The sequence below is a fragment of the Cygnus atratus genome, chromosome Z, assembly GCF_013377495.2.
Source record: "Cygnus atratus isolate AKBS03 ecotype Queensland, Australia chromosome Z, CAtr_DNAZoo_HiC_assembly, whole genome shotgun sequence".
NCBI lineage: Eukaryota > Metazoa > Chordata > Aves > Anseriformes > Anatidae > Cygnus > Cygnus atratus.
Genome location: NC_066396.1, coordinates 26,436,780 through 26,464,551, shown reverse-complemented (window position 1 = coordinate 26,464,551; position 27,772 = coordinate 26,436,780). Strand labels below are relative to the sequence as shown.

At 40.0% G+C, this 27,772-nt stretch overlaps 3 protein-coding genes across 8 annotated transcripts in view; 1 reads left to right on the top strand and 2 right to left on the bottom strand.

Annotated features, from left to right (window-relative positions):
- Positions 1 to 4,607, bottom strand: part of ENC1 (ectodermal-neural cortex 1) — a 39,806-nt gene extending 35,199 nt beyond the window's left edge. The window contains exons 1-4 of one of the 4 annotated variants that reach the window (XM_050716495.1): positions 4,550 to 4,607; positions 2,749 to 3,018; positions 544 to 903; positions 15 to 197 (exon numbers count right to left, since the gene is read on the bottom strand). The gene's annotated coding sequence lies outside the window, so the exon portion shown is untranslated. The remainder of the gene's footprint in view (positions 1 to 14; positions 198 to 543; positions 904 to 2,748; positions 3,019 to 4,549) is intronic. The other 3 variants (XM_050716496.1, XM_050716497.1, XM_035553648.2) reach the window with 3 other exon arrangements.
- Positions 4,608 to 6,351: 1,744 nt separating this feature from the next.
- HEXB (hexosaminidase subunit beta) lies at positions 6,352 to 23,262 on the top strand. The gene is made up of 14 exons (XM_035553660.2): positions 6,352 to 6,742; positions 6,848 to 6,999; positions 9,313 to 9,378; positions 10,159 to 10,205; positions 10,417 to 10,527; positions 12,806 to 12,907; positions 14,275 to 14,404; positions 16,176 to 16,356; positions 17,467 to 17,553; positions 18,152 to 18,224; positions 18,814 to 18,988; positions 19,806 to 19,896; positions 20,104 to 20,208; positions 22,898 to 23,262. The coding sequence occupies exons 1-14, from the start codon at positions 6,444 to 6,446 to the stop codon at positions 22,959 to 22,961; spliced, it is 1,683 nt and encodes a 560-aa protein (XP_035409553.1). The 5' UTR covers positions 6,352 to 6,443; the 3' UTR covers positions 22,962 to 23,262.
- The window catches only part of GFM2 (GTP dependent ribosome recycling factor mitochondrial 2), a 20,768-nt gene continuing 16,246 nt past the window's right edge, over positions 23,251 to 27,772 (bottom strand). For all 3 annotated transcript variants that reach the window (XM_035553650.2, XM_035553649.2, XM_035553651.2), the window contains 6 exons: positions 27,585 to 27,661; positions 26,933 to 27,071; positions 26,581 to 26,766; positions 25,000 to 25,115; positions 24,571 to 24,753; positions 23,251 to 24,082 (listed from right to left, as the gene is read on the bottom strand). In XM_035553650.2, the coding sequence (XP_035409543.1) occupies positions 23,954 to 24,082; positions 24,571 to 24,753; positions 25,000 to 25,115; positions 26,581 to 26,766; positions 26,933 to 27,071; positions 27,585 to 27,661 (830 nt within the window). In that variant the 3' untranslated portion in view covers positions 23,251 to 23,953. The remainder of the gene's footprint in view (positions 24,083 to 24,570; positions 24,754 to 24,999; positions 25,116 to 26,580; positions 26,767 to 26,932; positions 27,072 to 27,584; positions 27,662 to 27,772) is intronic.

The following is a 27,772-nucleotide window of genomic DNA, read 5'->3' as shown; positions in this document are numbered from 1 at the left end:
CTGTACTTGATTACCTGATTCAGCCTTTTTCCTCTTCTGATATTATGACTCATGCAATCACTGGACACCAGAGAACCGGGACTGACGAAACTGAAGACTCTGGAGCAGTAGTTCTCCACCAGAACAGCAGACTCTATCAGTCCAAAGTCCTCATATCCGCAGTCAGCACTATTCTAGACCTCAGAATTCCCAGACAGCTGTGAAAAAGACAAACCAACAGAAGGCCATGAGGAGTTTTAAAGTCATCCAATAAATGCAGTAAACTAGAATGTTCCTGCATCTGGCATATGCTGACAATTTCTTCCAACATCTGTTTCTCACACCTTCCAGGGGCTTAAGTACTGAAGCCACAGATTTGACTCAGCACCAGACATGTCATTCAGATTTTCTTGTATTCACGTAACAGCAAACACTGAAACACTAGTCAGACAGTAACACACAGAGAGGCTGGAAACCTAAACCACAATTCCCTTTACAAAAAAATACATATATATTACATATGCTGTGTCTACACTTTGCTTTGTAGATCGTTCACATACTTACACAATTCATGCTTCTGGCATCTGCATCCATTCACAAACTGTCCTCGCTATTATCCAAAGCAGCTTTGGCCTATGAGTTTTCTTCAAGTTACATCAGTTAAACATCCTGTTTTGGTTAGTTCTCATTCCTAATTACTTACGTATGTCAACATCAGTACACGCATTCTCAGCATGTAGCTCACACACAGGTCGTATGTAATCTCCTTCCATTTTGAGATTCTCCTTGGCCAATAAACATACTTGAAGTCTGACGGTCCTAAGCACACAAAGTGTGAGCACTCAGTGGTCACTTGCAGAGTTTCTAGGCTGCTGGGGGTTTCCAGCCTACCAGATTTTATACCCTTGGTATATAAAGGATGTCCTTAAAAAAAACACAAACAAACAAACAAAAAAACCAGGCCAATCTGTACAAAAAGTCACCAGAAGGAAAGAGAAGATATGTCCAGAAAAACCTGGACATACATCATACAAAAGACCATGTATGAGCTAGGAAATCACAGTGCAGGTTAGGAATTCACAGTGCAGCAAGTCACACCCTGGTAGTTGTTTACTCCATTTCCAAACTGTAGAATCTTCACAAACTTTCCCTGCAGGAAGTTAATGTGATCAGCTCTTTGTACTCCAAAATTATGACTCTAACTTACTCTGCCAAAATGCCTCCTCGTCGGCAATACTTCAGCTGAAGTACCCTATGCCACTGACCAAGACAGTAAGCTATCACACGTGAAGGTACTATTCAGACTCATGTGCAAAACAATCTAGCTCATACAATGGAACAGCTGAACTGCTTACAGTCACTGTGAAAACATTTACTTGTAATTTAAGTCAGTTTCAGTTAACTGAGAGATTTAGCTTAGCTTAGAAATGCGGCAAGTAAAATATCACTTGATTTCCAAATAAAAGGAAAGTCACACTTTCTGCTAATTTCCATAAAATTTCTTTCAAAAATTATTGGACAGGCCTTTAACATACTCTAAAAACATCTTCAAGAGACACCAGGGTGCAATTATCAGTATGGTAAATTCACAGCCTGGGTAGTAACTTCCCCTCATGTTGTCCAGACTACAGTGGCCACAGAATATTACTCAGTGATAAGTCACTATTTCCTCTCTGCAACTTTGCTATTTCTCAAGTAAGAAAGGGAGTGAACTGCAGAGACTTTATGGTAAAACCCTCTGCACACCTGGAAACACTGATGAGAGAACTCTCATGTCTGTAAGTGCCAACTATAGCCACAGTGCAATTGGAAGATCTGAAAGCCAGATTCAATAACTTGAAAACACCCTTACCGCTTCCTCCCGTAAAAGATACTTCTGTCCAACTCTATTCCACCATTTTGATTAGTAAGGTGAACATCTGAGATTCCTTAATGTCAAAAACATTTTTTTCCATATCTAATGAGTGTGTGTATGTGTTTGTGTGAAGGAATCTGTTCCTTGAATTCTGCAAACAATTCTGTTGCAGACGTCAAGCCCAGCTAGATTCATGTCATGTCTTGTCATGTTTAGCAATCTTTTCACTTTTTAAGACTTCCCAGGAGACAGGGTTAGACTAAAACTAATTAACACTTAACTTTTACCTTACAGAATGCAAAAGGCATCTCTAATAGAATAGGGGATGCAGGTTTCTTACCTCAGAAATGATTCACTTCTGCACTTCTTTTTAAAATTTCCACAAATATACATAGTAGTATATCTAGTACTCATTTTGTAGGTATTTATGAGCTGTATTATTACATAAGTCTTTACAGACATAGGTAAAAGTACATTCCTGGTTGTTTAGAACAAATTACAATCTAAGCAAAATGTCTACAATAAAAGAGAAGACTTTGAGCAATAATCAAAATCTGTACTTCTCAGAAGCATGACATGAAATATACAGAACAGGATAAGGATAAAGCATGACAGCTTTCCACGCCCAAGACTTGGAGCTAATGGAGCACAGTGATCTTTGAGAAATACTTTCATTGCTTCCCCAGGCTGTCCTATAAACACTTCACTGATACTTTAAAGCTGCATTTGCTAGCAGCAGTACAGTCTGGAAGCATAACCATCTGCCATCATTAAAGTTGGTCTTGATTATCACTTGATGTTATCAGCCTACTTACAAAGCTGAAAAAGAAAACCAAAACAGAACCCTTCTCTCTCTAACTGTGACACTTCCTTGCCCCACTATAATGACCGCCTACATAAGGTGTAACTCCTACCTGAAATGTGTTTCCATTGTCAAAGATTGTCAGTTCCTTGCACAAATGAGGTTAAAATGTCTTAGTTGAGGCGCTTTCTCCATCCCTATTCCTAAATGTTATGTCCCCATTTTGACATTTCTACAGATAGAAGAAAAAATTCCATTCTTCCCAGACTCCTGCTTTATCCACTGTTAATCCTTTTACTGTATCTCATATTATCTCTCTCCTCCACTGTCAACATTCATACTTGATTCTCTGAAAAAGGCACAGTAGAGACAATAGGTGATTCTGTAAAACACAGAAAAGTTAGTTGAGAATTAAATCCAACAGTGCATATTCTTCATGCCAAAGAAATGATCATGACACATCTTGCCATTTGCATGTTCTGTTAATAAATCTCACTAAGAAACTTCGTATCTCTCAGATTCCTTCCCACAGGCTAATAGGAAATAATACAATACTTTATAAAATTCCTTATATTGGTGTCCTACCTTCCCTAAGAACATATGGGACCATTTGTTCTGCTGGTGTTATGTGGATGTGTTACCACCAACTGATACCAGGGTTTGTGACTCAGGCTGCAGAGCTGGCGTAATGTATTTGGGGAGGGGAAAACAGAAAGAAGCTCTTTGGATAGTTATGGGGTGTAGTTATGAAGTTCATAACAGATAAAGTAATGAAAACATGCTGTCTGGACAGAGAGTCTGTCACATCCTTGGCTCAAGTAATAATTTAAGTGTGGCTATTTTCCCTGTACCCTTTTGAATAAGAATTTTATTTGGGGTTTAATTAACCTAACAAAGTTGCATGATCACAGAATCACAGAATCGCCAAGGTTGGAAGAGACCTCCAAGGTCATATTGACAACTGAATTAAGCCATGTACATTTTGTCTGCCTTTTCAGCTGCCTTAAAGGAACTGAAAGGTGGAACTGTGTGTGTTTGGGACCCATTCAATCTTACAGATCTCATGTCCTTTCCCTACCAGTGAAGTACAGAGGAAAAGCAAGGGCACTCATCAACCTATTGTTGTCTAACCTCACACCCCATATCTCTGCAGCACCAACCCAGTCTCTTTTGTTGTTTCCCCTTGATGTGTTCCTCGAAATGACTTTTTTTTTTTTTTAAAGAGCTTGTTGTCTTGAATAACACTTATGCGTTCTCCTCCAACACCCCGAGCACATGCTGGAAACAATTACAGTCCCAGGTCTGCAGTGTCCTGTGCTCAGTGGAAACTGCAGTGAACTCAGCAGGCCTCTGGCGGCTCGTCAGCCAGCCAACACGCTAGGGGACTGCAGCCTGCAGTCAAGCACTCTTTAATAGTACAGCTCCTTACCTAACCTCTGTTTCTTTCCTGTGAGCTTTGAAGCAGTCACCAGATGTAACATAAAACTGGGTTATATTACAGCACTTCAAACACAACTGCATCTAAAAATACCAATGCAAACTCAGGTTGCTTGTAGTTATTGCAGACACTACAGGACTTTTTAGACAGATTTCCTCAGAAAATGACAGCATGTTTGTATCTGTCCACTCCACACTTCCATCAAATAACTTTTAAATTCCAGTGGTCATTTACAAGCAAAACGAGCAGAGGTAGACATCTCAGGGATACCAAGTTCCTAGAAGTTGCTTCAAAGCATATGAGCAAAAGAAAGAAGTGTGCACTTCGTGCACTTACATGAGGAAAGACCACCTGTTGTCCTTAATTACCAGAAAATCCACCCAGTGAAGAAAAAAAATGCAAATCTGATTTCATTACAAAGTTGTGCACAAAACAGCTTGTTTAAATAGTGGCATCAATAAATAAATGTACTTACTTGGTGTGGAACAGCCTTGCTATACTGAAGCTACAATGACAGAAAACGAAACTGAAAGCAAAAATAAGCTGAGTTGCATCTACACCAACCAGTCCTTAGGGATGGTTAGGATGGTGAACACTTATCTCCAAACAGCAGGCTTAGTTTAGCAGCATAGAGCTGACCACAAACTTCCAGCTTTTCCAAACTTCCATCATTGACTACTCTGAGTAAGTGAGTACTCTACTGAGAAAGTAGAGTTTACTGATCTCTCAGTTGTGCCGAGGAAACATGAAATAATCTGTATTTTCTAAATATGCTTAAAAACACAAACAGAGGTATATAACTCAAGCAGTTCAGTCAGCACACTTGAGACAGTCAGATTAGGAAACTGGAAGAGAGCAACAATCAACCTGAAACCTGTGCCAGAACTTGAATAGCAGCGTGCAAAATCTGTCTCTGAGACAGCCTGAAGAGACCACAAGGCCATTTCCACATTGATCTTGCTGCATGCAGTGGGGGGATTTGGAAGTGTTAGGTGCTGTGTGCCAGTTTGGCATCATATAACCAGGAATTGTTTTTTACCTGTAACATGACAAGTCTAAGTAACATTTTGCCATGGACAACCTGCATCAAACAGCTTCCATCAAGGCATTACACTCCAACTGCACAAATGGGCACAAACAGGCACAGCAGATGACAATTTTGTGATCTATTCCCTTCAGGTGCAGTTTCACACTCTAAACAGGCCTGGCATAGTCTCAGCCTTTCCTTGATCCTGCTCCTTCCCACATGCCATCACTTTTTCTTTGATGAGGGAGGTGTTCAATCAGCTCCCTGGATTTGCTGACTGTGCCATTGTGCCAGTCTCAGTGCAAGGCAGCAGGACCATATCACAGTACTGAGGACAGCAGCGAGGACTCACCTCCTCTTACACACCCGTGCCACCCCACCCTGTAATTATTCACGAAATGGGTGAGGCTTCAGCGTTTTTCCGGGCAAGCAACCTCGACAACAGCAAAAGCTTCTTCTCCAAAACCTTGAGTGACACAGCCTAAAAGAGGACAAGCCCCAGAAAAGAAGAGAGGTTTTGTTTCTTAATAATCCCACAGCAAGATGCCTGTGTTCTTTGCAAACAGCTATAAACTTCATTATGGAGATGCTATTTTTATTTTTTTGCCTTAAGAGTCTGCTTCTTGATCCAGAGTGTGTCTCCGGAGCTGACCTCCCGCAACGGGAAGATGACCGAGGGAGCACTTGCTGACTGAATCTGCAGATGCCCTGCAGTAGCAGCATGCAAGTATGATGAACTCCCCGCTGCTGTCGCGTAACTGCCGTATCCACCTGAGCACGAGTGATGGCACGCCACTGTTTGCGTTAACCATGTAATTAGTGGTGGCTTAAAGTCAGGGTGGCTTTCCACTGGAATTTCCAGCTTTCAGGTGCATGACTTGCCTCCTGAACACCTCATGCCAACTTCCAAAATTTACACTGGCATCTGCCAGAACACCTAGCTCGCTTAAAACCTGAGACACTTCGCCAAAAGTCAGACTTGTGCTTACATTTACCCCTCTGCCCAGTTTACGGCACACTCTGCAGAAAGCCCTTTTAAAAAATTCCCCCAGGACTGCAATTGTTTTGCGACAACACAAGCGATTCTTAAGATTTTACTACAGAAAGCCGCAACCCAAGTCGCCACAATCTCTCCCCACATATACACACATGAACATCCCCACCCCAACTCCCCTCGTCAGCCCGTGCCGCTGGGCGCCCGTTGCGCCCCGCTGCCCCGCCGTGAGGCGGCCGCGGAGGGCGGTGCCGGGCCCGCCCGCGGCGGTCCCGTGATGGCGGAGGCGGGGCGGCGGCGACGGCAGGCGGCTGTGGTGGCCCAGCTGAGGGACGGCTCCGCAGTGCCATGAGCAGAGCCATGGGGTTCGCAGGGCTGGTGCTGGCGCTGCTCCTCGTGCCCGCCGTGCTGCTGAGCACCAGCCTCGGCCGCGGCGACCCGCCGCCAGAGCCCGAGCTGGAGCTGGCCGAGGGGCCGCCGGCCGCGGGCGGCATCGCCGCCGGCGAGGACTCGCTGTGGCCGCTGCCGCAGTCGCTCCGCACGTCCCGCCGGCAGCTGCAGCTCGCCCCCGACCGCTTCCAGGTGGTGCACGGGGCCGGCTCCTCGGCGGGGCCGGGCTGCGGCCTCCTGCAGGATGCCTTCCGCAGGTCAGCGGGGGCCGGGGGGGCTCCGGGGCGGAGGTGGGGCCGGCCGGGGGGCTCCCGTTGCCGGCGGCCGCCTCAGGGTGCCTGTGCTCTCTCCCCCCCGTGCAGGTACTACGAGTACATGTTCGGGCACTCCCGCTGGCGGAGCCCCGGCCGGCGGTGGCCGTCCGTCCGTCGGGAGCTGTTGCAGCTGCAGGTGGTGATCGCGGCGCCGGAGCCCGGCTGTGACAGCTACCCGCGCCTGGCGTCCAGCGAGGCCTGTGAGTACCGCGCCCGGCAATCACCTCGTGCCTCCGCTCCTTCCCCGGGCTAGGCGGGCAGCCTCAGCACTCGTCTTCCACTCACGTTGTCGAGTGGAGAAGTCAACCGATTATTATTATTTATTTTTTTTTTTTTAAGGCTCACTGAGGGTCTTGGGGACACGATGCTGTGAGCGCTGTGGTGAACTTCGGTCCACACCAAGTTGTGAAGTTAGTTAGAAACATAATCTGTGATTTCCTCAGTTTAATTGGCATTTAACTCATTTACCTGCTGCTGTCCTTTCTAGTAACTATTAACAGTCAGAGGTACTATGCTGTGCTATGTCCAGTTATGTGGGGTGAGATCTATACATAGTCAAGGCACCGTTTTTTCTCTCAGTAAGGGGTGTGGGATGAAGGCTGGCTTTGCTTGTTCATCTGCTCTCCTTTGAGATATCTAAGTCTGAACGGAAGCTACCTGTACTGGCTCACGTACCTGATATTTCTTCTTCTCCAAGAAAAATAGAAAGTGTGCAGTCAAACTTGTTATTCATCTTGTGGTACTATAAATACACTTCGATTCTGTCGAGAGATACAAGACAGAATTAAAAATACAACGATTATAGTGTATTTGGTATGCAACAATTCTTTAGTTCCATGACTGAAGTCCAGATTGGAGAAATGCTCTAAAATCACTACAGGAGTTTCTTAACAGCACAGAATTCAGCACGTTTAATTCATCTGGTTTTGTCTGGAGATAATCTGTAATAGTCTGGGCAGTTGTTTGGTATCCAGGATACAGATCCCTAGAAAAAGATCCTTTTAATCTTAAGTCATACATTAACAGCAGGACTAATTCTACCTGACTTGTGAAAGAATGTGTTGATTTTAAATTTACTTATACCTTTTTGTACACATAGCCAAGTAGTGTAATTTTGCTGTGCAAATTTTTCACACGTTTCTATGCAAACAGGATACAGCAGCAAAACTGCTAATGCTTCAGAATTTTTCTGCCATGGTCAGGTTATTACATTGCTTTACTACTTGGTGAACTTTGAATTGCTTTCTGAACTTGAGTTCTGAACCAAAGCTGATTCTTCTTTTTTGTAAGGGAATTACTCAGTTGCTGGATGGAGCAATTTGGTTCTTTTCCTTAACAGACACAGTTTGGATTAGTCAGTGGCTATCCCATAGCAAGAGTATTGTATACCTAATCAAAGTACAGGTTATCTGCCTTTCTCCCTGCTGGCTTCTTTCCTCTTTGTGTAGAAGGTTCCATATAGACTTACAAAACTTGTTGTTCTGCATTCATTTAAGACATACGTTCAGAAAAAAACATTGCCTCAGAAGCAAATCCCTGACTGGCCTACAGTTTACCACAAAAAAAAAAGAGAGAGAGAGATTGCAGTCGTCGTCTTCTAAGTTCTGTTTCTTACCCAGAACTTCCAATGTACACAGAATTGTCTGTGTTTAGGTAAAAATTGAAGTCTGGGATACTTTCTTCATGTCCCTGAATTGCTTTTCTCTGGTAGTTTAGTCAAAAGTTTGAACCATGTAATTCGTAACCAACCCTTTCTTCAGATTGAGGCAGATGCAACAATCTACCCCTCTAATACTTGTTTCTTTACTAGAATTTGTTGAACCATCTTACATGGAAAAATGAAATGACTTGTGCTTTTCTTCCCCTAGTACTTTGCGGTCAGTAACACTTCCTCAAACACAAGGGGGGATTATTATGGATCTCTTCAGATAGTATTCTTCATTTTGCTTACCTTACTTCATCTTACTGATGCCCTACACGTGCTCATTAGATGTTTGGTATTTTTCTTCATTTTAATGAGACCTTTATGATAAGCACCAAACAATATTACTTGACAAATTATACCTCTAAAAAATATGTAAGCATGAAGTATCTAAAGTGAATGTAAAAGGAGAAGTAAAATTCTGTGGTTAGGTCCAACTTAGTTACCTAACCCTCGTTGTCTCCATATTAAATGCAAAACCATCATTTGCTGTGTTTTCAATCAATTGAGCTAAACTAGTCTGAAATTCAGGCCCATGTGCAACACTGAACATTCTCATTATTAAAACTGTATTTGTTTTAGCATCTTACTGGTTAACTGCTGTCTGACTAGTAGCTTGCTCAATTTTGGGAGCCCATAAATGAAAAATAGCTGCACAGTATCACCATTAAAAACAGAAATAGCATTTATTGGAGTTAAAAAAATAATCTACAAAAAAAAGGCGGACCTGAAGAATCATGTAACTCCTGTTAATACTGTCATATCAATTCATGCTTTCTCGAGGAATAAACTTTTTTTTTCTTCTCTTTAGATCATTTAACTATAACTGAGCCTGTGGCTATACTGAAAGCAGATGAAGTATGGGGTGCTTTAAGAGGTAAGTCGATACTTTCCATATAGAGCTGTTTGTTCTGAGGTTATATAGATCGCGTGGCAGAGTAGGAATCGTCTGACCACTAAGGCCTGCCCTCATTCAGATTTTTATGGGAAGTAAACTTGATCATGGAGGCCAGAAGGGTACAAAGGTGTGCGTTGGACACCTCAGTCTGTATGTTCAGCACCCCAGATCCAGTGGCACACTGTACCTCCACTCTTGCTGTGTCTGAAATCATCCAAGCCAAACAAATCCTGGGTGCTAAAAACCTCTTTCATCTACAGTGTGAACAAATTATTCTCTGACTGCATCTAATAACTGAACATGCAGAACACATCACCAAAAAGACCATAACGCTGAAGTCTTGGTCTTCTGTGCTTACTATCTGAATTAGAATTTTTTTTATGCTGAATTAGAAAGTTCACCTGTTCCAGAAATGACAGGAATATATGCATATCAACACCAGACATTGCTACCTTGCTCTCAGTAGCTTCTGTTCTATTCAAGGATTAATTTGGTACAGCTGAGCTGTAATGATAATTTCAATACTTGTATATAATGGAGGGTTTGAACAGTTCTCTCTTCCTTACATGGTTAAGCTTACTTCCTTAAATGTTGTGCTTGAGCAACTAAGGAAAATGTGATAACAAGAAAGAAACTCTGTCACAAGGCATTCTTTCTAACTATGTTCATGCCTGGAAATAGTTTTGGTCCTGTTTTTAACTAAAATTTTAAGGACGAGTACTGTGTTGTACTCCAGATCTCTTTCTTGGATTTTTCCAGGTTTGGAAACCTTCAGTCAGTTGGTTCATGAAGATGATTATGGAAGTGTAAGTATAGCTATTAACTAAAACCACAGTTCTGATGAGACAGCCACATTCTGTGTTAGGTGTTTTTCTAGAAACAGCAGATCTAAGAGTTTTATTAACTATTTTCTCAGAAAATAATGGTTGGAGGGCAGTTAACAAACTGAGAAGTATTTCCTGTTTGTAGTGATGAACACAAAATGAGAATTCTAATTCTAAAATCTCATTCTCATAGTTTCTTGTCAACGAATCTGATATCTACGACTTCCCAAGATTTGCTCATAGAGGAATCTTACTTGACACGTCAAGGCACTATTTGCCATTGAAATCTATTCTCACAAACCTGGTAAGTGGACTGTCATGTATCATTAATAAGGAAGGCTTTCTGCTGTTGTATATTGTCCCCTGAAGTAGACAGCACTCGTGTTGATACGAAATGAAATGAATGAAACCTGTCTGACTTCTAAAAGAACAGAGTGAAATTTTCTAAGTGGAGATCAGAGCCTACAGTCAGAGCATACACTGGTGATGAATTGAGCATGCAGTTGCCATGTAAATCTGTAAAGAAAGCTGGGATTTGTGCACCATGGGTTTTCAGTATTTTATGTTGTTTACACCAGCTCATGCTCATGTATTTCAAGGTCTAATCTGAGTGTCAGTGGTTGCAGGAAAGCTACAGGCTTTTGAATAGCCACATAGTCCATTCTTGTGTTGCTAAGAGCAATTCGGTAATGAAATACAAAGGGGGATTCATTGGGAGCTACTGATTTCTTTCACTGCTTTCCCTCAAAAAGGAATAAACTCTCTTCAAACAGCACAAGCCCAGTAAGAAATGTATACTCCCACCTTGATGCAAAGGTGAGGAATTTGTCTTAATTACAGCACCCAAAGCTGTGGGTTTTCTTATTTCATACTGTCCTTTTCCCCTGTCAAAAAAACTTGAAGCAGGGCTTACTTGGTTGAAGTGGGGGAGACTTTGAATGAAGGAACATGCAGTTTCCTGTCTTATCTCTGTCTTGCTTTTCCAGGAGAAATTTTTCTTAGATATTTCCCTCCATGTTCCAGAACTTTGCAGGGCAGGCTTGTGATGGGCAGGAAAAGAGCGCAGGTAAAACCGGCCTTTATTTCTGAGGTCATCCTTGAACTGTGCTCAGAACTAGCCCTTCTATGAGTATGTACAACTTGTATTTACCTTTAAGATCAGTCCCTGCTTGGCTACTAGTGTTCGTGCAGCTAGTCATTTAAAACTGAGAACGCTTCAACTACTCAAGTAGTTCCTGTGTCAATATTTGTTGTCAATATTTGTTGACTTTCCTAAAAGGGTAGATGTATGTCCAAAGTGTAACTTGACTTCTGAGACTTGTATTTCTAACCATCATTGTATTTTCATAACTGTTGCTCTTTTGTTTTCTTTCCTTAAATTATCTCTGTGGCCCAACTACTTCACCAGAGCTATGTTTCATGCCATTTTACTGGCTTATGAAAAAGTTGTGCCTGCTTGAATCCAGGCTAACCTAATAAAAAGCAGCAGTAATCCCTTCACTGACATGTGGTAATTAGATGCTTAAGACAGCAGTTTAAATACATTTCCTGTTTGTGTCTGGCTACTGCACTGTATCTCCAGGAACGACACCATCCTTGAGAAAGGAAAGACCATGGGGAGGGCCAGGAAGTATAATTTTTATGTGGAAAGATGGTAGTTGGTAGAAATGCTTGAAGGCGAGCAATAATTAAAACTACTGCTCTCTGATAAAGGAGATGAAGTAATTTTGGCAAATGGACAAAGTATAAATCTTCTTTGGATTTGGCAGTAGTTCGCTGAAGAGATTTTTGTTGCTTCTGAAAAGACAGCTTGGATGAAAAAAGGGGAAAAAATTGAATTGTGGCAAGAGATTGGGAGCAACTGTGTTGCAATTACTTGGAGCAGAAGAATGCAGAGGACACATTCCTTCCACTCCAAGCACACAACAATTAAAGTGACTGTGACAAACTTGTATAACTTATGATATGTTTGTAACTGCCCAGCTGGAGTCATGATTCTATAATAAATGTGTTTACATTTATCTTGATAATGTACAGTGTACAAAATAGAAATACTGACACTGTATTGACAGAAAAATGCATAGTTATCTTGCCTGCACTTGAAATGGATACTGGAAGGATTACTAGGAAGTAAAGATGTACTCAGTGGTAGGAATCTCTCTCATGCTGTTTGTTTTTCAAGTCCAAAGTATTAGGTAGAAAAGCGTAAGCTTTCCTGTAAGGTGAAATAGCTGATTTTGTGTAGAGAATCACGCAAACGTGTTGTGAAGTGGAAGAAATTAATAAGAATTTATAGTAGTTCCTCTTCTACCAACCAGTACAGCATGATCAGATGAAGTGCTTGTTGATTCTGCAGTGTAGGACTGAAGCGAATAGATGATGGAGGAAAGGAGAAGGTTATAAACAGGTTGGTGTGTTTTAGTGTATGATTCTACAGTTCAGTGAAAAATAGTATGCTTTTCCTTCATTTTAGTTGTTGCTTTAGGCATGCAGGATGTAATAGGAGAAGACCACCTTCTTTTGCGTAATTTTTTTGTGAAACCAAAGTGCTTAACTGGACTGTATTGCTTTGTTTGTTACAGGATGCCATGGCTTTTAACAAGTTCAATGTCCTCCACTGGCATATAGTTGATGATCAGTCATTTCCTTACCAGAGTATTTATTTTCCTGAGCTAAGTAACAGGGTGAGTAAACATCTTTGGAGCAGGGGTGAATGGGCAGGAATGAATACGTGCCAGGTATTTCTGGCACATCTTCTGTGAAAATAAAATACAAAAGCGAGAGCCTGTGAATGGTTGAATATACCTGCCTAGGCTGATTGTGAAACAGTACGAGAGATTCCAAAAATCTATATGCTTGGAACCACTGTAATAGTACTTTTGCTCTTTTAGAGATCTAGTTAACTTTGCAAGACATTCTGCTTCTATAAGAGATCCAAAAGTGACTGTTTTCTTAAAAAAAAAACAATACAGGGTGATGTATGTCTCTACTCCCTGACTCACAGCAGCTTTTGCTAATTAATGAAAGCCATCAAGAGGTTCTTGCTCAGTAGCAGTACAGTAGCAGCCAAATCAAGTATGCTGAAGCAGACTGAGCTAATGCATAAGATTTGTGATTGTTTTAAAATGCTTGATAGACTCTGACCTTCATATGAAAATTACACAGGCAGTGCTTAGAGCAGATGTCAATGAAGAATTTTAAAATTCAGAAACTGTAGATGTTGGATGGTGCAGTCAGATTAGTTTTCCTAGGAATGGCTGTGGAGTTCTGTCCTATTCCCCAGTAACAGCTGGGGAGAGAGAGATGTCCTTTGCCTGAATAATCTTCTTTTGGAAGGCATGCTTACCATTACCTTTTTTTTGAGTCACTCAGCTGTGGAAACCGTTCTGAGATAAATGGAAGCTTAAGGCACAATCAATCATGAGGAGTCACGATGCTTTTCTTAAGTAGTTTTGCTCTTTGACAAGTGTGTGTTTTACCAAATTGTAGAAATGTGGTCACTCATGACATTTGTTGGCTGTGTGGAAGTGGAATAATACTCAAATACAGCATCACAAAACAAACACACCCCGATGCTAAATTGGGCAATGTATCAAAACAGCCAAGCAGAGGTATCAGAAGAAAACGCCATTCTTTCAGACTCAGCAGAACTTTTCCATTAGTCTTGCACGTCAAGTAACAAGGGCCCTCTGTTTCAGAATCGGTGATGCAGAGATGGAGGAAAAATCTAACTTGCTTCTCAGCAGCAGAAGTGAAAAACATATCTTTCAAAAACCTGATGGAATAGAATCCAACTTTTTTATTTTCCTCAGTAACTGAACCTAAGAAAGGAGAATCTCCTCAGGAGACTTATCTTAGGGTGAAAATGTGGTTCATATTTCTCACTAGTCAGCCGAAAAGTTCTGTCAGGGCAGTTGCACATGTGATAACCTAGAAAAGGCCAACTTGTAAAAATGCTCTGCAGTCTAAAAAAAATAACACTTTAATCCCGATTTTGTGAGCTGCTGATATAACATTTTGTAAACTTTCTCAAAATATGAACACTTCACAGGGAGCTTACTCCTATAACCACGTCTATACTCCTACTGACGTCCGTCTGGTGATTGAGTACGCCCGGTTAAGAGGCATTAGAGTTATCCCAGAGTTTGATACCCCAGGACACACGCAGTCTTGGGGAAAAGGTATGTCCAAGAAAGTACTAATAGTTAAAAGATTATGATAAGTAAAGTGCAGCATAATGTTCCTGTATAAAAGCAAATAGACTTATTAAAGGCAGCCTTTGAAGTATTTTGAAAGGCCATTGGTATGAGATAAGCAAGGGAAAGAATCGACGATGATCAGGACCTTTACATGTTAGAGGAACTAAAGTGCATAGAGGAAGCTGGAACCGAGCAGTCGTTTCCTGTGCTGGATGCGTGTGCAAAGGCATGAGTATATTCTGTCTGCCTTGGACTTCAAATTGATGTTATCACCCCATCCAGTCCTCTTGAGTTTAGAGTAATAGGGCAGTGGCTAGAAATAGTGAGCTGCTGTCTCTGGGGTAGAGAGTTCTCTTTTGAGAAGGTTCTTTCAAAATGGTTGATGTTTCTGTCTGTTAGTAAAGCGATACTCTGCTGGTATACAAAATACAGAGAACTTGGATGCTTTCACTCCATCTTCTGCATTTCAGAGTAGTAGTATTCTTGATTGTGATGCTTGAATCCTGAGTGATGGCGTTTGCATGTACTCAAGGACCAGGGAACCTTGTACTTTAATTCAAAATGTACAGACTGTGTTTTCACTGCAATTAGGGTAAGATGTTTTTGGCCGAACTGGGAATAGCATAGATTTTCTACTCTGTCTTATCTTCTTGCTAAAGCTAGAGCTGTCTTGTATTTATCCTGTGGGAAGTGTGACCGGAACATTGGAAGTGCTTCAGACTGTCTCACTAACGTTAAATGAGAAGGAGGAACAACACAAAAGCTGAATTTGTAAACGTTCTTTCTGTCTTTCATCTCATATAGTCTTTATTGTTATGATGTATTAACAAAAGCCAGTGGCATGCCTAGAGATACATAGGTTGATCTACATTCATACTAAGAGAGGAAGGTTCAGCTCTCATGCCTGAAATTAGCTGGTCCCAGTAGCTTTGTGTATGACAGCTTTTTTAATGTGAGAACTGTAGTTATGCTTTGCCTGCTTCTAAATTCAGGATGCTGGAGAGAGGCTTGAAGGCATGCATGGAGGGTAGGTGAAGCAATGTACTAGCACGGCCCTGCTTGGGTGAACGTGCATAGAATAGACAACATGCAGCTGGAAGGTGCTGCTGCTGCAACCATGATAAACAGAGTAAACTGAACTTGGGAATCTCCAGCCTACATATAAAAACTTTATACTGTTTTGCTCTCCTAGCTCACGTTGCTTCAGGCGGCTTGACTCAAGAACCACTGGTTAGGAGTTTTTTGTTTGGTTGAGTTTATTGTTATTAGTTTTATTTTTTTTTATTTTTTTGTCTAGCCTTCCTTTCTTGAGTAGAGGCAGCTTCCTAGCATACAGGGCAGAACATCTACCTCGAGCCAAACAACAACTACCTACTTAGGTGCTAACAAAACAGACTAATAAAAAGAGAACAGAGACCTCCAGAGCACACTCATTTTATTTGGCTTCTTTCATAAATCTCTTAAAGCTTACCTATTCAAGTAATTGTCCAGAAGCTGCTTTCCAGGACATGTTCTATAAATTTATGTTTCTAAATTGCAAATCTAAAAGCCAGAGTCCTAACTTCCAGTTAGAGGGTTGCTCAACCTTGGGCAAAATTGTTATATTTTAACTTTTCTCTATTTCACTGTACATGGAATAGATGAGCACTTTAGTCACGAATATTAACCTTTGTAATAGGGTAAACTATTTCCTGCTAGAAGAGTTAGCACACCAGCATGGAAATGAATATCCTCTATTAATTGTTTTTATTAGGTCAAAAAGATCTTCTCACCCCTTGTTACAATGGAGAACAGCCAAGTGGGTCCTTTGGACCTGTAAATCCCATTTTGAATTCAACTTATGACTTCATGACTAAATTCTTCCAAGAAATCAGCAGTGTATTTCCTGATGCCTACATTCACCTAGGAGGAGATGAAGTGAGCTTCGATTGTTGGTACGGTCACAGTTCAAAGAACAAATAGCTAGTGTCTCTTAAACTTGCCTAAATGCATCAATTACAGCACTCAGTTGTGTGAGATGGTTTTTCACTGCTTAACCCAAAGATATTCATCATTCCTACTCCTGTAAAAATTTACAGGCAGAGCATTTGTGATCTTCAACAAGCAAGTGTTGTAGGAGTTAGAGTTGTGCAGAAATTTATTTTGACCAGTAGTTTCACAAACGTTCAGCTATTAAAAAGGATTCCTTTAAGGAAATAGACCATACAGAAGGGAGAACAATTGTGGGAGAAAAGTACTATAGAAGATAATTAACGTTTAAGTGCTTTGTGTTAAAGGAAAAGCAGTCCTTTCTGTTGAGTTCTGCCTTCCAGAAGATCTGCTAACATTAAGAATTAGAACACTGACTCTTGTGTGCTTGTATTACAAGTATGGCATGTATTAATACTGTTCTTCAAGTTGTAGATTTTTACTGTTTTGGGAGTCTTTCTGATCTGGAAACTAATAGTACAGAGTTTGGAGATGATCTAATTGAATTAGTATTCAGATTGATCTAGTTAATATTGTGCTTTTTCTTGAAGCATCAAATCTGAACGCTCAGGACTTGGTTTAATTTTTAAAATAAAGATAAGTTCTGACAAGTTTCATATCACAATATGTTGCATTGCTTTAGCTTTAGGGAAGTTTTCTCAAGATTCGTTCTTGATGTCACTCCCACAGATCTCCTGGTACTGCTAAACTCCCTGTCTGCTCAGTTTCTAGAGCTGCTAGCAGTCTTCCCACAAAACCGCTGAGAAACCAGGAACCCCAGAGATTTTAGGAAGTTTAGGCAGTCTGCCAGAGGCTGCTTTAAAACAGTGACTTCAGTAGCATTCCCAGAGAATGATGACTGTTGGCTTTCTTTCAAATCAGGATGAAATTTTGTTTCAAAACACCTAAATCATATTATCCTACTGCTTCTGCTCTCTTGTACATTCCAGGCTATGGCATGTCTAAGGCGTCATCTAGTGTACTGTGCATAGGTGAAACTAGTTGGGAAATCAGGTTTAAAACAAACAAACAAAGTTATTCTTCTTTTATAACTTGTTTTATTGTTACTATTTAAGGAAATCTAACCCTGATGTGAAAGAGTTCGTGAAGGAGCAAGGTTTTGGCATTGACTATGCTAAACTGGAATCGTACTACATTCAGAAGTATGTTTTTTGTTTTTATTTCCTACCCAGCTTCTCACAGCCACTATCTGGGATGAGTGTTGGGGTGCAGATACAGAAGCTATTTTAGACTGTATAGCTTTCAAAAATTCCCATGTATGGGGTACTGCCCACTTACTTTCCAATTAATGCACTGAATATGAAGTTTACTGCTTTAAGATGTGGGGCACAACAAGGATATGTAGGCTAGTTCTAAGCACGGTCTGAATGTATCGAGTATCTTAAGCTAGGTATCTGTTTAAATGTCAATACACAAGGTGGGGAGAGAAAGTCCTAAGGCTTTTGTGGCCACTTATTTCACTTGTTCTTAAATAATGTAGATTTTAACACCTTAATGAGTTACCGGTTATGTTCTTTACCTGAATTTGTGTTACTGCACATGCATATCCTTATACATGTGCCCTTCTAGACAGAGCACTGAAAGCCAAAACTAGAAAAAAAAAAAACAAACAGGTTTTGTTTGGTTCTTCATGCAGCATTGGAAAGGCCTGATGTGCATTAGAGTAGGAAATATTGCTATGTTGTGTCTGTACGTGAGCTACTTGATGTTCACAAACATCATCTTGTTCCCAAATTCTAGGATTTTGGATATTGTTTCCTCTTACAACAAAGGATACATGGTCTGGCAGGAAGTGTTCGATAACAAAGCACAGGTAAGATTGGGAAGTAAGTAAGGTGCTTTTGCATAACTGCACGGTATTGTGGGAGGCTTCCAAAATATTAAGTAATTTTGGTTGTGTCTTTTAAGAATTGAAAGCAAATCTGCTGACCTTAGCAGGACAGGCAAAATAGGTGAAACAGGAACACTTTCTGCAGGAACACTGCAGCACTTTCTTTGAAGTGAAGACAGATAATATAATGATGTAGAGCAATAGAGTAAAGAGTAGGAAAGTTTCTATTCTTTTTTATCTGTTCTAAGTTTTCTGATGTAACAGTCCACCTAGACTAGTAACACTTGGTGCTCAGCTTTTAGGAGCTGGTCAGACAGCTGGTGCATGTAGGACCCATCTCAGGGCATTAACTGTCTATAAACTAAACTTCTAGTGTGAGCTCTGTTTAAAACTAACAAACAAATTATCAGCTTTAGATTTTCTATGCAAGAAAACAACCAAAGGTAGCTTCCAAAATACTCCTCTTCAAAACAGAATGTCATACCCCAAGTTTTGAAATCCATTATCCTTTTCCTGATAACAGCAATTAGGATTGTCTTTCATGTAAATTTCCTTTATTTTTCCCTTTTAGCTGAAACCAGATACTGTAGTTGAAGTGTGGATGGCAAATAACTATGCTCATGAACTAAGCAGTGTCACTAAAGCAGGGTTCACTGCTATCCTGGCAGCTCCCTGGTATTTGGATTACATTAGTTATGGACAAGACTGGAAGAAATACTACAGCGTTGAACCACTCAACTTCCCTGGTTTGTTATCTTACTCTTTTTTTATATGCATGTTTTTTGTGTGAAAGTCTTTGGTTCGTAATCAGGTAAAAATGGGAAGGAAAAGCTGTTTAGCGATGCGTGCAGTCAGTATGATCAGATACTCTGTAATCAAAGGACTTGTTTGCCAGCTAGAACTCTGCAAAACTCTTAAGTAAAAAATATCAACTTTCTATTTTTCAAATGGAAATTGAATTGGAGTTGGAAATGGAATTGCATCTGGCACTGGTGCATGTGTGCTGGTGCATGACAGACGTGTCATGCATTAGGGGACAGAATTGTGCAAAATGTCTGCTGGTAAACAGACAGTGAATTTGGATTTTGAAGCAAGCTTCTACAGTGTTAGACTGTTCTAGAAAAGGTATGTTCTCTCCCTCTGGCCGAAGCTGATACAAAGATCTTAGGGTTTTCCCTGGGCTTTTTTTTTATATAAGGTGTTAGGGAGAACACCTGACTTCTATAGCTTCTTCAAAAAATGTTCTGTGTGTAGTAGAAGGAGCAATTTTCATCAGGACTGGAATCCCTGAAGAAGGTCTAGAGGCTGGGGTGTGTCTTCAGAGGCTAAAAGTTAAAATCTTTTCTGCCAGAGAAGGGAAACAGGCTTTCCAGTCAAATGGGCTAATCATTATCACATTCAATAACAGGACTAGCAAAATGTTAAGTTTGTGCTCAGGATAGGTACGTTATATGATAAAATGAACATCAGCTGAACAGCAATCCGAGTAGTGAAAAATGAAATTTCTGATACATGCCCCTCTTCTGGACAAATGCAAATTCTATCTTTCTCTTTTGAATTCAGGATCTGAAAAACAGAAAAAGCTCTTAATAGGTGGAGAAGCTTGCTTGTGGGGAGAATTTGTGGATGCAACTAACCTCACACCAAGACTGTGGTAAGAACCTTATGTTTAGATTTCAGAAAGCTAGCTACGAGGAGCATGAACTAATACAGCAGGACTGTATGTTAGTTGTAACAGAGCTCCCTACTGACCTTGAGCAGCTATAAAAATAGGTGCTTCTGGATATAAGACCTGATATAAAAAAACTTCTAATCCATTCTTGGTTGTAGACAGTATCTCCTCTAAAACTTATCTTTACAGGCCTCGGGCAAGTGCTGTAGGGGAAAGACTCTGGAGCAGCAGCAACGTGACTGACTTGCAGGATGCCTATAAAAGACTGTCTAATCATCGATGCCGCATGCTCAGGTAAGATTAATAGCTCTAGTAAACCTGTGGTTTTCGTGCCTTAGAGACAGTGGTGCTGAAGTACAGGCCTAACTTGCTGGCTCAGAAATGAAGGGAGGAGAGCTATCAGTCTAGTCTACGTAGATACTATCCCATGTGTTTTTTGTATCTTCAGAAGGGGAAGAACAGATGCAATAAGACAGGAGTTCAAAGAGTTTTGCAAATAACATTCTCAAAACCATTAACCCTCTGCAGTGAAATATTAGAACTCATCTTTGTTCCTCTTTCCTCTAAAGAAAAAAACCTACACCAAGACTGATTTATTTCAGACTACAAAGGATATTTAAGGGCATACAAGAGGAATACACAGACCGGAGAAAAAGTAGAGTGATACATTTTTTATTTTTTTTTTAATTGCTGGGAATAAAAACTAAAGAGTTGCCACAGGCATTCCAATGGAGTTTCTTGTGCGAGAGGTGAGCTTGAATGACCTATTCTTTCAGGTATTGCCTTAATGTAGGGACTGAGAGAGGTAGATATGGAGACCCTGTAGAATTAAACTTTATTTATGGTTACGGTAAACCAAGTCAGTTCATAACAGATTGTTTGTTTTCTGCAGTTCTTTCTCAAAAAGTGCCCAGACAAGTTGTTAGTTTTTTATTGCCAGTGCTGTCTTGTCTATATTCATGGCTGTAGAAATGAGTCACTTCTAGGTCTGAAGTCCAAGTCTGACTCCACTCTTAAAAGTACACAGCCAGAGAGACATTTAGATTTTCTCAAATGTTGCTGCAAAGTTGGACTGCAGCAAGAATGCAACATGCCATTTAGCTTTACAATAGTTTATGACAAATCATAGAAAATACCAACCATGAGAAACGGGATTTTGAGGTAGAGGCTTTTAAAGGACAAGATGCATGGCAGTACCCAAAAGTCATGCATTCTGCTCAGGTTCCTGTAGATATATCAACAAGATTATCTGTCACAATCACCGACTTTTAGCTTAGAGTATAAACTAACTTTATAGAGTAACTGAAAGTCTCAATGTAATTTTGACTTCTTGGGTTTATTTCAAGCTGGCTTTAAAGAATGCTATAGGAAAATATTGTTAGGCGTGAATTGCATTATCTCCCTCAGTCCTGAGAAAGACAGATATATTAGTTAACAAAGTTAACAAAGACATGTTAAAAACAAGATTAAAGGGCATTAAAAACTTACATCCTATCACTTAACAGGATCTTATATCTCTTGCTGGGGCTCAGAGGGAATGCTGATAAAACTGAACAGTGTGGCGGCTGTGCTACTAGGATTAGGGTTTTACAGTGAACTAGGTCGTGTTGTTCCTGAACCTGGGTTAGTTAGTGCCCCTCTCCATCCTCTTCCTTAACACCGGTACCTGTGCAGTACCTGCAGCAAAGGGAGCTGGTCCAGATGGCTGTGGCGAGTTACTCATGTGCTAGCATGAGAGATGGGGAACTCAGGGACAAAATAAAGACAGCTTCCTGCACTTTTTTTTAAAAGTTTCCCTTAAGCTACTGTCAGGCAATTTGCTGGCATATATAGACTCATGGCGAACAATTCCTGTTATAAAAAGACTAGCTTTATATAAGGACCTGTCCTCCTTAAAAGTCTTCGTTTGATGTAGGCTTTAAACTAGAGGAACACTAGAGGAACCACCCCCTTCACATTGCTTAAATGAGCCCTCCTTGGGTCTGCAAGCACATTGTCTTCCATGTATACAGACCTTCCACAAGGCTTCCTGAGCTTTGTTTGAATTCCAGAGAGCTGACTTTATCAGTCAGGCTGTTAGAAAGAGTTTAGAGTGTACCAACGTTTTTGTACATAGCATAAGTATATACAGACGGTATATACTGCCATAGACGTGGCAGTTCTAGCAGGCTGAGGAGCCTTTCCAAGTAAAGCTGCTCTGGCTCACTATGTACATCTGGCTACCAGACAGCGAGGAAAAGAGTAGGTAGAAATTTAACCTCTAGATCAAAGTCAGTGGAAGAATGGTAACTCTCCTTATCTAAATGCAGAGTTACTGCCACTGAAATAGTACTGTAAAAGCAGCTGCTATTCAGATCTAAACTCAGCTTCCTGTAGTAGGATACAGAAGCACGAAATACAGAGGAATAGTGATGGGAGAAGGGAAACAGAGACCTAGATGTCTTTTAGCAGAATTTTGACTACCACTACTTTCATTCTGAAACATCTTTCATAGTATCTTACTAATTTTTTGGATTTGGTGCGTGTGTGTTTTAAGTGTATCTGTCTGGCAAGAGAATTTTTATTAAACTATCTGCCCAAAGTCATAAATTGAATGAAAGGACAGATACAGCTGTATATGAAGGAAATGTTAGGTTGGGAGGGGAGTGTGTAAATGTAAACAATTTTTGTGTTTTTACATTCATTACTCATCTTCAATAAAAGCAATAACTTTTTCAGCATAGCGAAACTCACAGGCCCTGAATTGAAGCTTTTCAACCCATTTTCTAGTATTCTGGTACAACTGACTGAAACAGAGAACTGTACTTAGCTTAATACTTCAGCACAATCAGCCATCAAACAGGGCCCTTCTGACTACCTAAGTAGGCCATCCATTTTGTTTACAGAAAGCAGATTAAAGCAGACTGCTGGTATCTCTCTTCCTGCCTATATCACTAGTCCATTATTTGGTTAATCATGCATATTCCACTTTATTTTTTAACAGACGTGGCATAGCAGCTGAACCTCTCTTTGTTGGCTACTGTGCCCATGAAGCAAGAGGGTGGTAACTGCTTCAGAGCCTTCTCCTCAACAACCTGAAGTGCCTCTGGAGTGTGAACATGCATACACGTGGTCTGACTGTTGAACAAAGACTTAAAATTTTCACTTTTAAGTAAAGTTATTTGGCATTCTTATTGGAGTAAAAACAATGTTTTTGGTGTTTTTTTTTTTAATTGGGGATAATGCGATTAATCCCATAGCATGCTTTCCTGAGAGAGGTATTCTTCACTGTGAAATCTTGAAACTTGATACTTTACATACCAAAGGTGGGGGAAAAATAAAGACACTGTTTAGATAAAGAGCAGACCATTTTTATTTAAAAGTGTCTTGTCATTTGTTACTTTTCTAGGTAATTGCAGAATTGCAAATCACAAAGTAATTGTAATACACAGCAAATCAGAACCATTTAAAGCTTATATTAATCATTCTTAAAGGTCAAAAGAAATCCTCCCTGAACATATCCAAGATGGTAGGTAGGGATTCCTGTTGGGGGAGAATGCTGCCTTTCTTGTATTTTTTGAACAGATCTTACTCAATGTGCAGAAGCCTGCACTCCACATACTTGGTAAAGAAAACTCAGGCAAAAGTTACATTCAGTGTCCTAAACTCTGTTCCAAGTTGGTTTCTAACACTACAGGAATATTTATATTTGTAGAGTTCAAATTGCTTCTTAACCATACTCTTGTAGTCAGCTGAAAAGAACTCAAATACAGCCTAGCAAAACTGTATTCATCTGTAGCCATAAGCTTCACAAACTTTACTTAGTAAAGTAAGAATCAATCTTCATAGCACTTAATAATATAAATCCTCTTCATTGGAATGACCATTACTTCTCATTGTAGATGTCTGTAAGATAAGGACTGCCAAAGCAGCAGACTGTAGCCCCATCTCTGGTTCAGCTGCTTTGCAATTACAAGGCTGTGCCAGATGAACACTGTTTCTTGAACCTTCCCTCGGACAGTCAAAAGCACAGTCTTCTTCCTTCTGCAGAGCAGAATGGTCACACCAACCCCATCTTCCTTTGCAGAAGGGCACTTTGCTCTTGGCTGTTCAGGGCTTGATAACTGGCTAACTCCAAAGTGAAGGTTGCTGAGCCTGATGTTAGAGAACGCAGAACTGTTGAGTAGCCCTGGACAAAATAGAGAACATACGTCATTTAATTTAGGATAAACAGAAGATAAATTATCACAGAATTGTTATGGTCCCAGAGAAAAAAGGAACAGTAATAAGTATGCTGCAACATAGTGTATATATATATTTTTAAATATGACAGTATTAAAGTGCAACACACACAAGTAAATTAACCTAGTAATTTCATTTTTTTATAAAAAAAATTACTGTTCTCTTTAAAACCAGTTTTTTACTTTTTACTACTTCTGTGACTTAAGATTGAAAACATGCTGGTTAACAAACTGAGTTAGGCCCAAAATACTGCTAGGTTTGCAGGCGGAGTAGCCAAATAGGCCCTACCTCCCTGCAACCCCTCCAAATAACTTCCTTTAGTCTTTCAATAACTGAAGTATAATAAAAAAAATCCATTCCAAACTCAGTCATCCATAAGAAGGAAAGTGATCTGAAGCCTATGAAGCATTTTTGTGCATTAAGGTAACCACATACCATCATTTCTGCTAGTGGAACAGCAGCAACCACAACCCTGTTATCTTGACGACTCTGGATTTCCTGAACACTGCCCCTCCGTTGTGCAAGGTCAGCAAGTGCTGCACTGAGATGATCTTCATTTACTGTGATTTCTAGGTTCATCAGGGGCTCCAGTATTTGTATACCAGCTTTTTTCAAAGCCTACATGGAAGGCAAGGAGAATTATGCTGAATCTTTTTTTTTTTTTTTAATTGACATAAGAAATGCTTACATAATGTAAGCTAATACTGCCACTCACTCTGATTCTCTGCTTCCAAAAGCTATAAAATCCCCAAGCGAGGGTGTTACACCATCCAAGAAGAACAATTACCAGATATTGATATACCGTATTTTCCCAGTGATACCTCATGCTACTGTGTTCAACAACAACTTAAGGTTTTGCTGTACCTTTTGCAAGCAACGGGAGACACAAGCTGACACCATTGTGTGGGAGGTGTCAGGATGCATTGTCAGCGATTGCACTGTCACATCTATATCCTGAACTGGGAATCCTAGCAAAGGTCCTAGCAAGGAAAAGAAAGAAAAAAGCATACAAAAAAACAGGCTTTTATTTTTTTTTCAGAGTATTAGGACACGCAGAGGGGAAAAAAAATCAGGATTAATTTGGAGTCTCTCGTGAATTCTCCCTCCCTTCCCCTTCTCTTTGCTACGCCTAAGGGCATGACTCTTTGTCTTATTCCTCATTTCATGATTTTATCATTACCTAGCTTTGCCAAAAGAGAAAAAGGAATGTAGACTTATACTTTCTTATTCTCTTTACCAAAAACAGTTAACAGTTTTCAGAATTGAAAGTTCCTGAGTGCACTCATCCATACAGCTGTTCCCAAATGATTTTTTTTTAATACATTAAAATATCTAAAACTTGTCTGTTGAAACAAGACCTCATCTGAAAAAGTAAGGAAATCTTTTGTTTAACCTAAAGTGAGAGTATCTTCTGTACTTTCATTTTCAACAGAATGTGATCACGGCAAATGCCTGATATCAACACACTGCAAGGTTAACTCAATTCCATAAAAGATGAACTGTTTCTCTAGTAACCTAGGTAGGTTATTTCCCTCCAAACGAGGGCTCTCAACCAGATCACAAACTGTGTTAGACAGGATGGAAGGCTTGAACTGCATCTGAAGAAAACTAAAACAGCTTTTTTTTCCTACAGAAAACATGGCCAGATTTATTTATTTAAAAAGGAAGAAAGCCCTTAGTGGTATGAATTTTATACCGCTAGACTAGAAAGAAGACCCTTCAGAACTGTGTAGTCAAGGAGTGTGAAGAAAGCACAATCAAGACTCCACAACTAGAGCTGAGAACACTTTCCAGCTCAAAGCAACATGGAAAAGAAACACCACATGCTACCTACTCTATATTAATTCTTATTTATTAATCCACTACCTGTTAATTTTGCTGTAAGGGAGAGTCTTTAGGCCAGAAATTACTAAACACATCTTCTTTTGAATTAAATGTAAAAGACAGCTCTTTAGAGAATACTTTGCAATTACGTAAGACTATTTATCGTATACTTTCACCGATTTAACATAGTGAAAATCAGGAGAAAAAATCAGTAACTAATAGAAGTGTGATATTTACATGTTGGCCTCTGAAACCGGTTCCAATCACATAGCTGTGGTTTGATGTCCATCAAGCAAAAGCCTTATTTGTTATCAAAAAACTAGATCAAAAAAAACACATCAAACTAAATGAAGCTCATTGTTGAATGAATTACGAGAAATCAAGTTTAAAACGAAAGACATTCTGACTTCAGTTGCAAGCAGGGCAAAATTTTTTTTTTTGTAAATTTTTGTAGTTAAGGTAATCCTGGAATATTCCTTTGCAAACAGCATTAATAGGTAATTAATTTTAGTTTTCAAGCTACCAAGGAGTTCTTTCGCCTCTTAGAAACATACTGAATTGCTTCTTATGGAAACATGCTGAAAAGTTACACCAGTATTGCTGTCATAGCACTTCCTTTACCTTGAATACATGAATTTGTGATTCCATTTTCTATAGCTCCCTGAAGTTCTTTCGGTAGCACTTCAATGACACTTTCAGCATACTCAATGGCAGGTTTTGTCATTGCTTTGTCCCCTATCCTGGGCCTCACCTCTAGCTCTGTGGTTACAAAGTGTCGTTTATCTCCTACTGTTTTATCCAATACATCTGCAGGGAAAAAAAAGAAAAAAAAAGAAACACACATTTAGAAAAAACTAATACGTGTAAGTAACTTTCAGATGAAAGTTATGTAGTTAAGCCTAATTAAAGGTCATTTCAAGGAACAGTACCAGGTACAAGATGTTTCTTACACTCACTCATTCACTCCTTTTACCTGTGGCTTGTGCAGCATTTAGGATGGTTTCTCTGTAGGCTATTTGAAGAGGTCCCAAGTAAGTTTCTATTCCATATTCACGTTTGATTCGGTCATGAATGATCTCTATGTGTAGTTCTCCCATGCCACAAAGAATAGTCTAGTAAGATGAAAGAGAGAGGTGGAAAATCTTGCAAACCTTTCAAGTTTTTAAAAGTGCTGTTTAAACAAGGACTCACAGGCTTTTAATAGCTTCTTAAAAGTATTTCAAATTCTAAGGAGCCTAGAGAGAAGAAAACAGGACTACTTTAAGTCATCCAAACACCCTAAGTGAAATAACAATTACTGTTGTAGGACCACTGCAAAAAAAGAACATATTACATTAGCTTAGAGAGTACATAATTCAAACTCTTCTAAACTCATAAAGAACTGTCAAAAACATGCAGAGCATAGGATGACCTCCTTTATTCTGTAAAGTGCACATGACTCGATTTTAGTCTGTTTTGAGGCACACAGCTCTGTACATGATATGAAGACATTCAGAGAGTCCTTCTCATTCAAGGGAATCTCAATATGTTAAAAAACAAACAAACAAACAACTAACCGAAGGGTGGTCTTGACAGTTCTAAAATAAAGTTTGACTATGAGATGATGAATAGGAGATTTATCTTACTTGTCCTGTGTCAGGATCTAGCTTCACTTTCAAGCTTGGATCTTCACGCTGAAGGCAGCTCAATGCATTATCCAAGTCTGTACATAAACATCAAACATTGTATCTGAAGAGACTCCAGTAATTTGAGAATCAGAATAAAGCCTAAACATCACTTTCCTCCTAGGGTCATATTTTATTCTCAGAAGGAA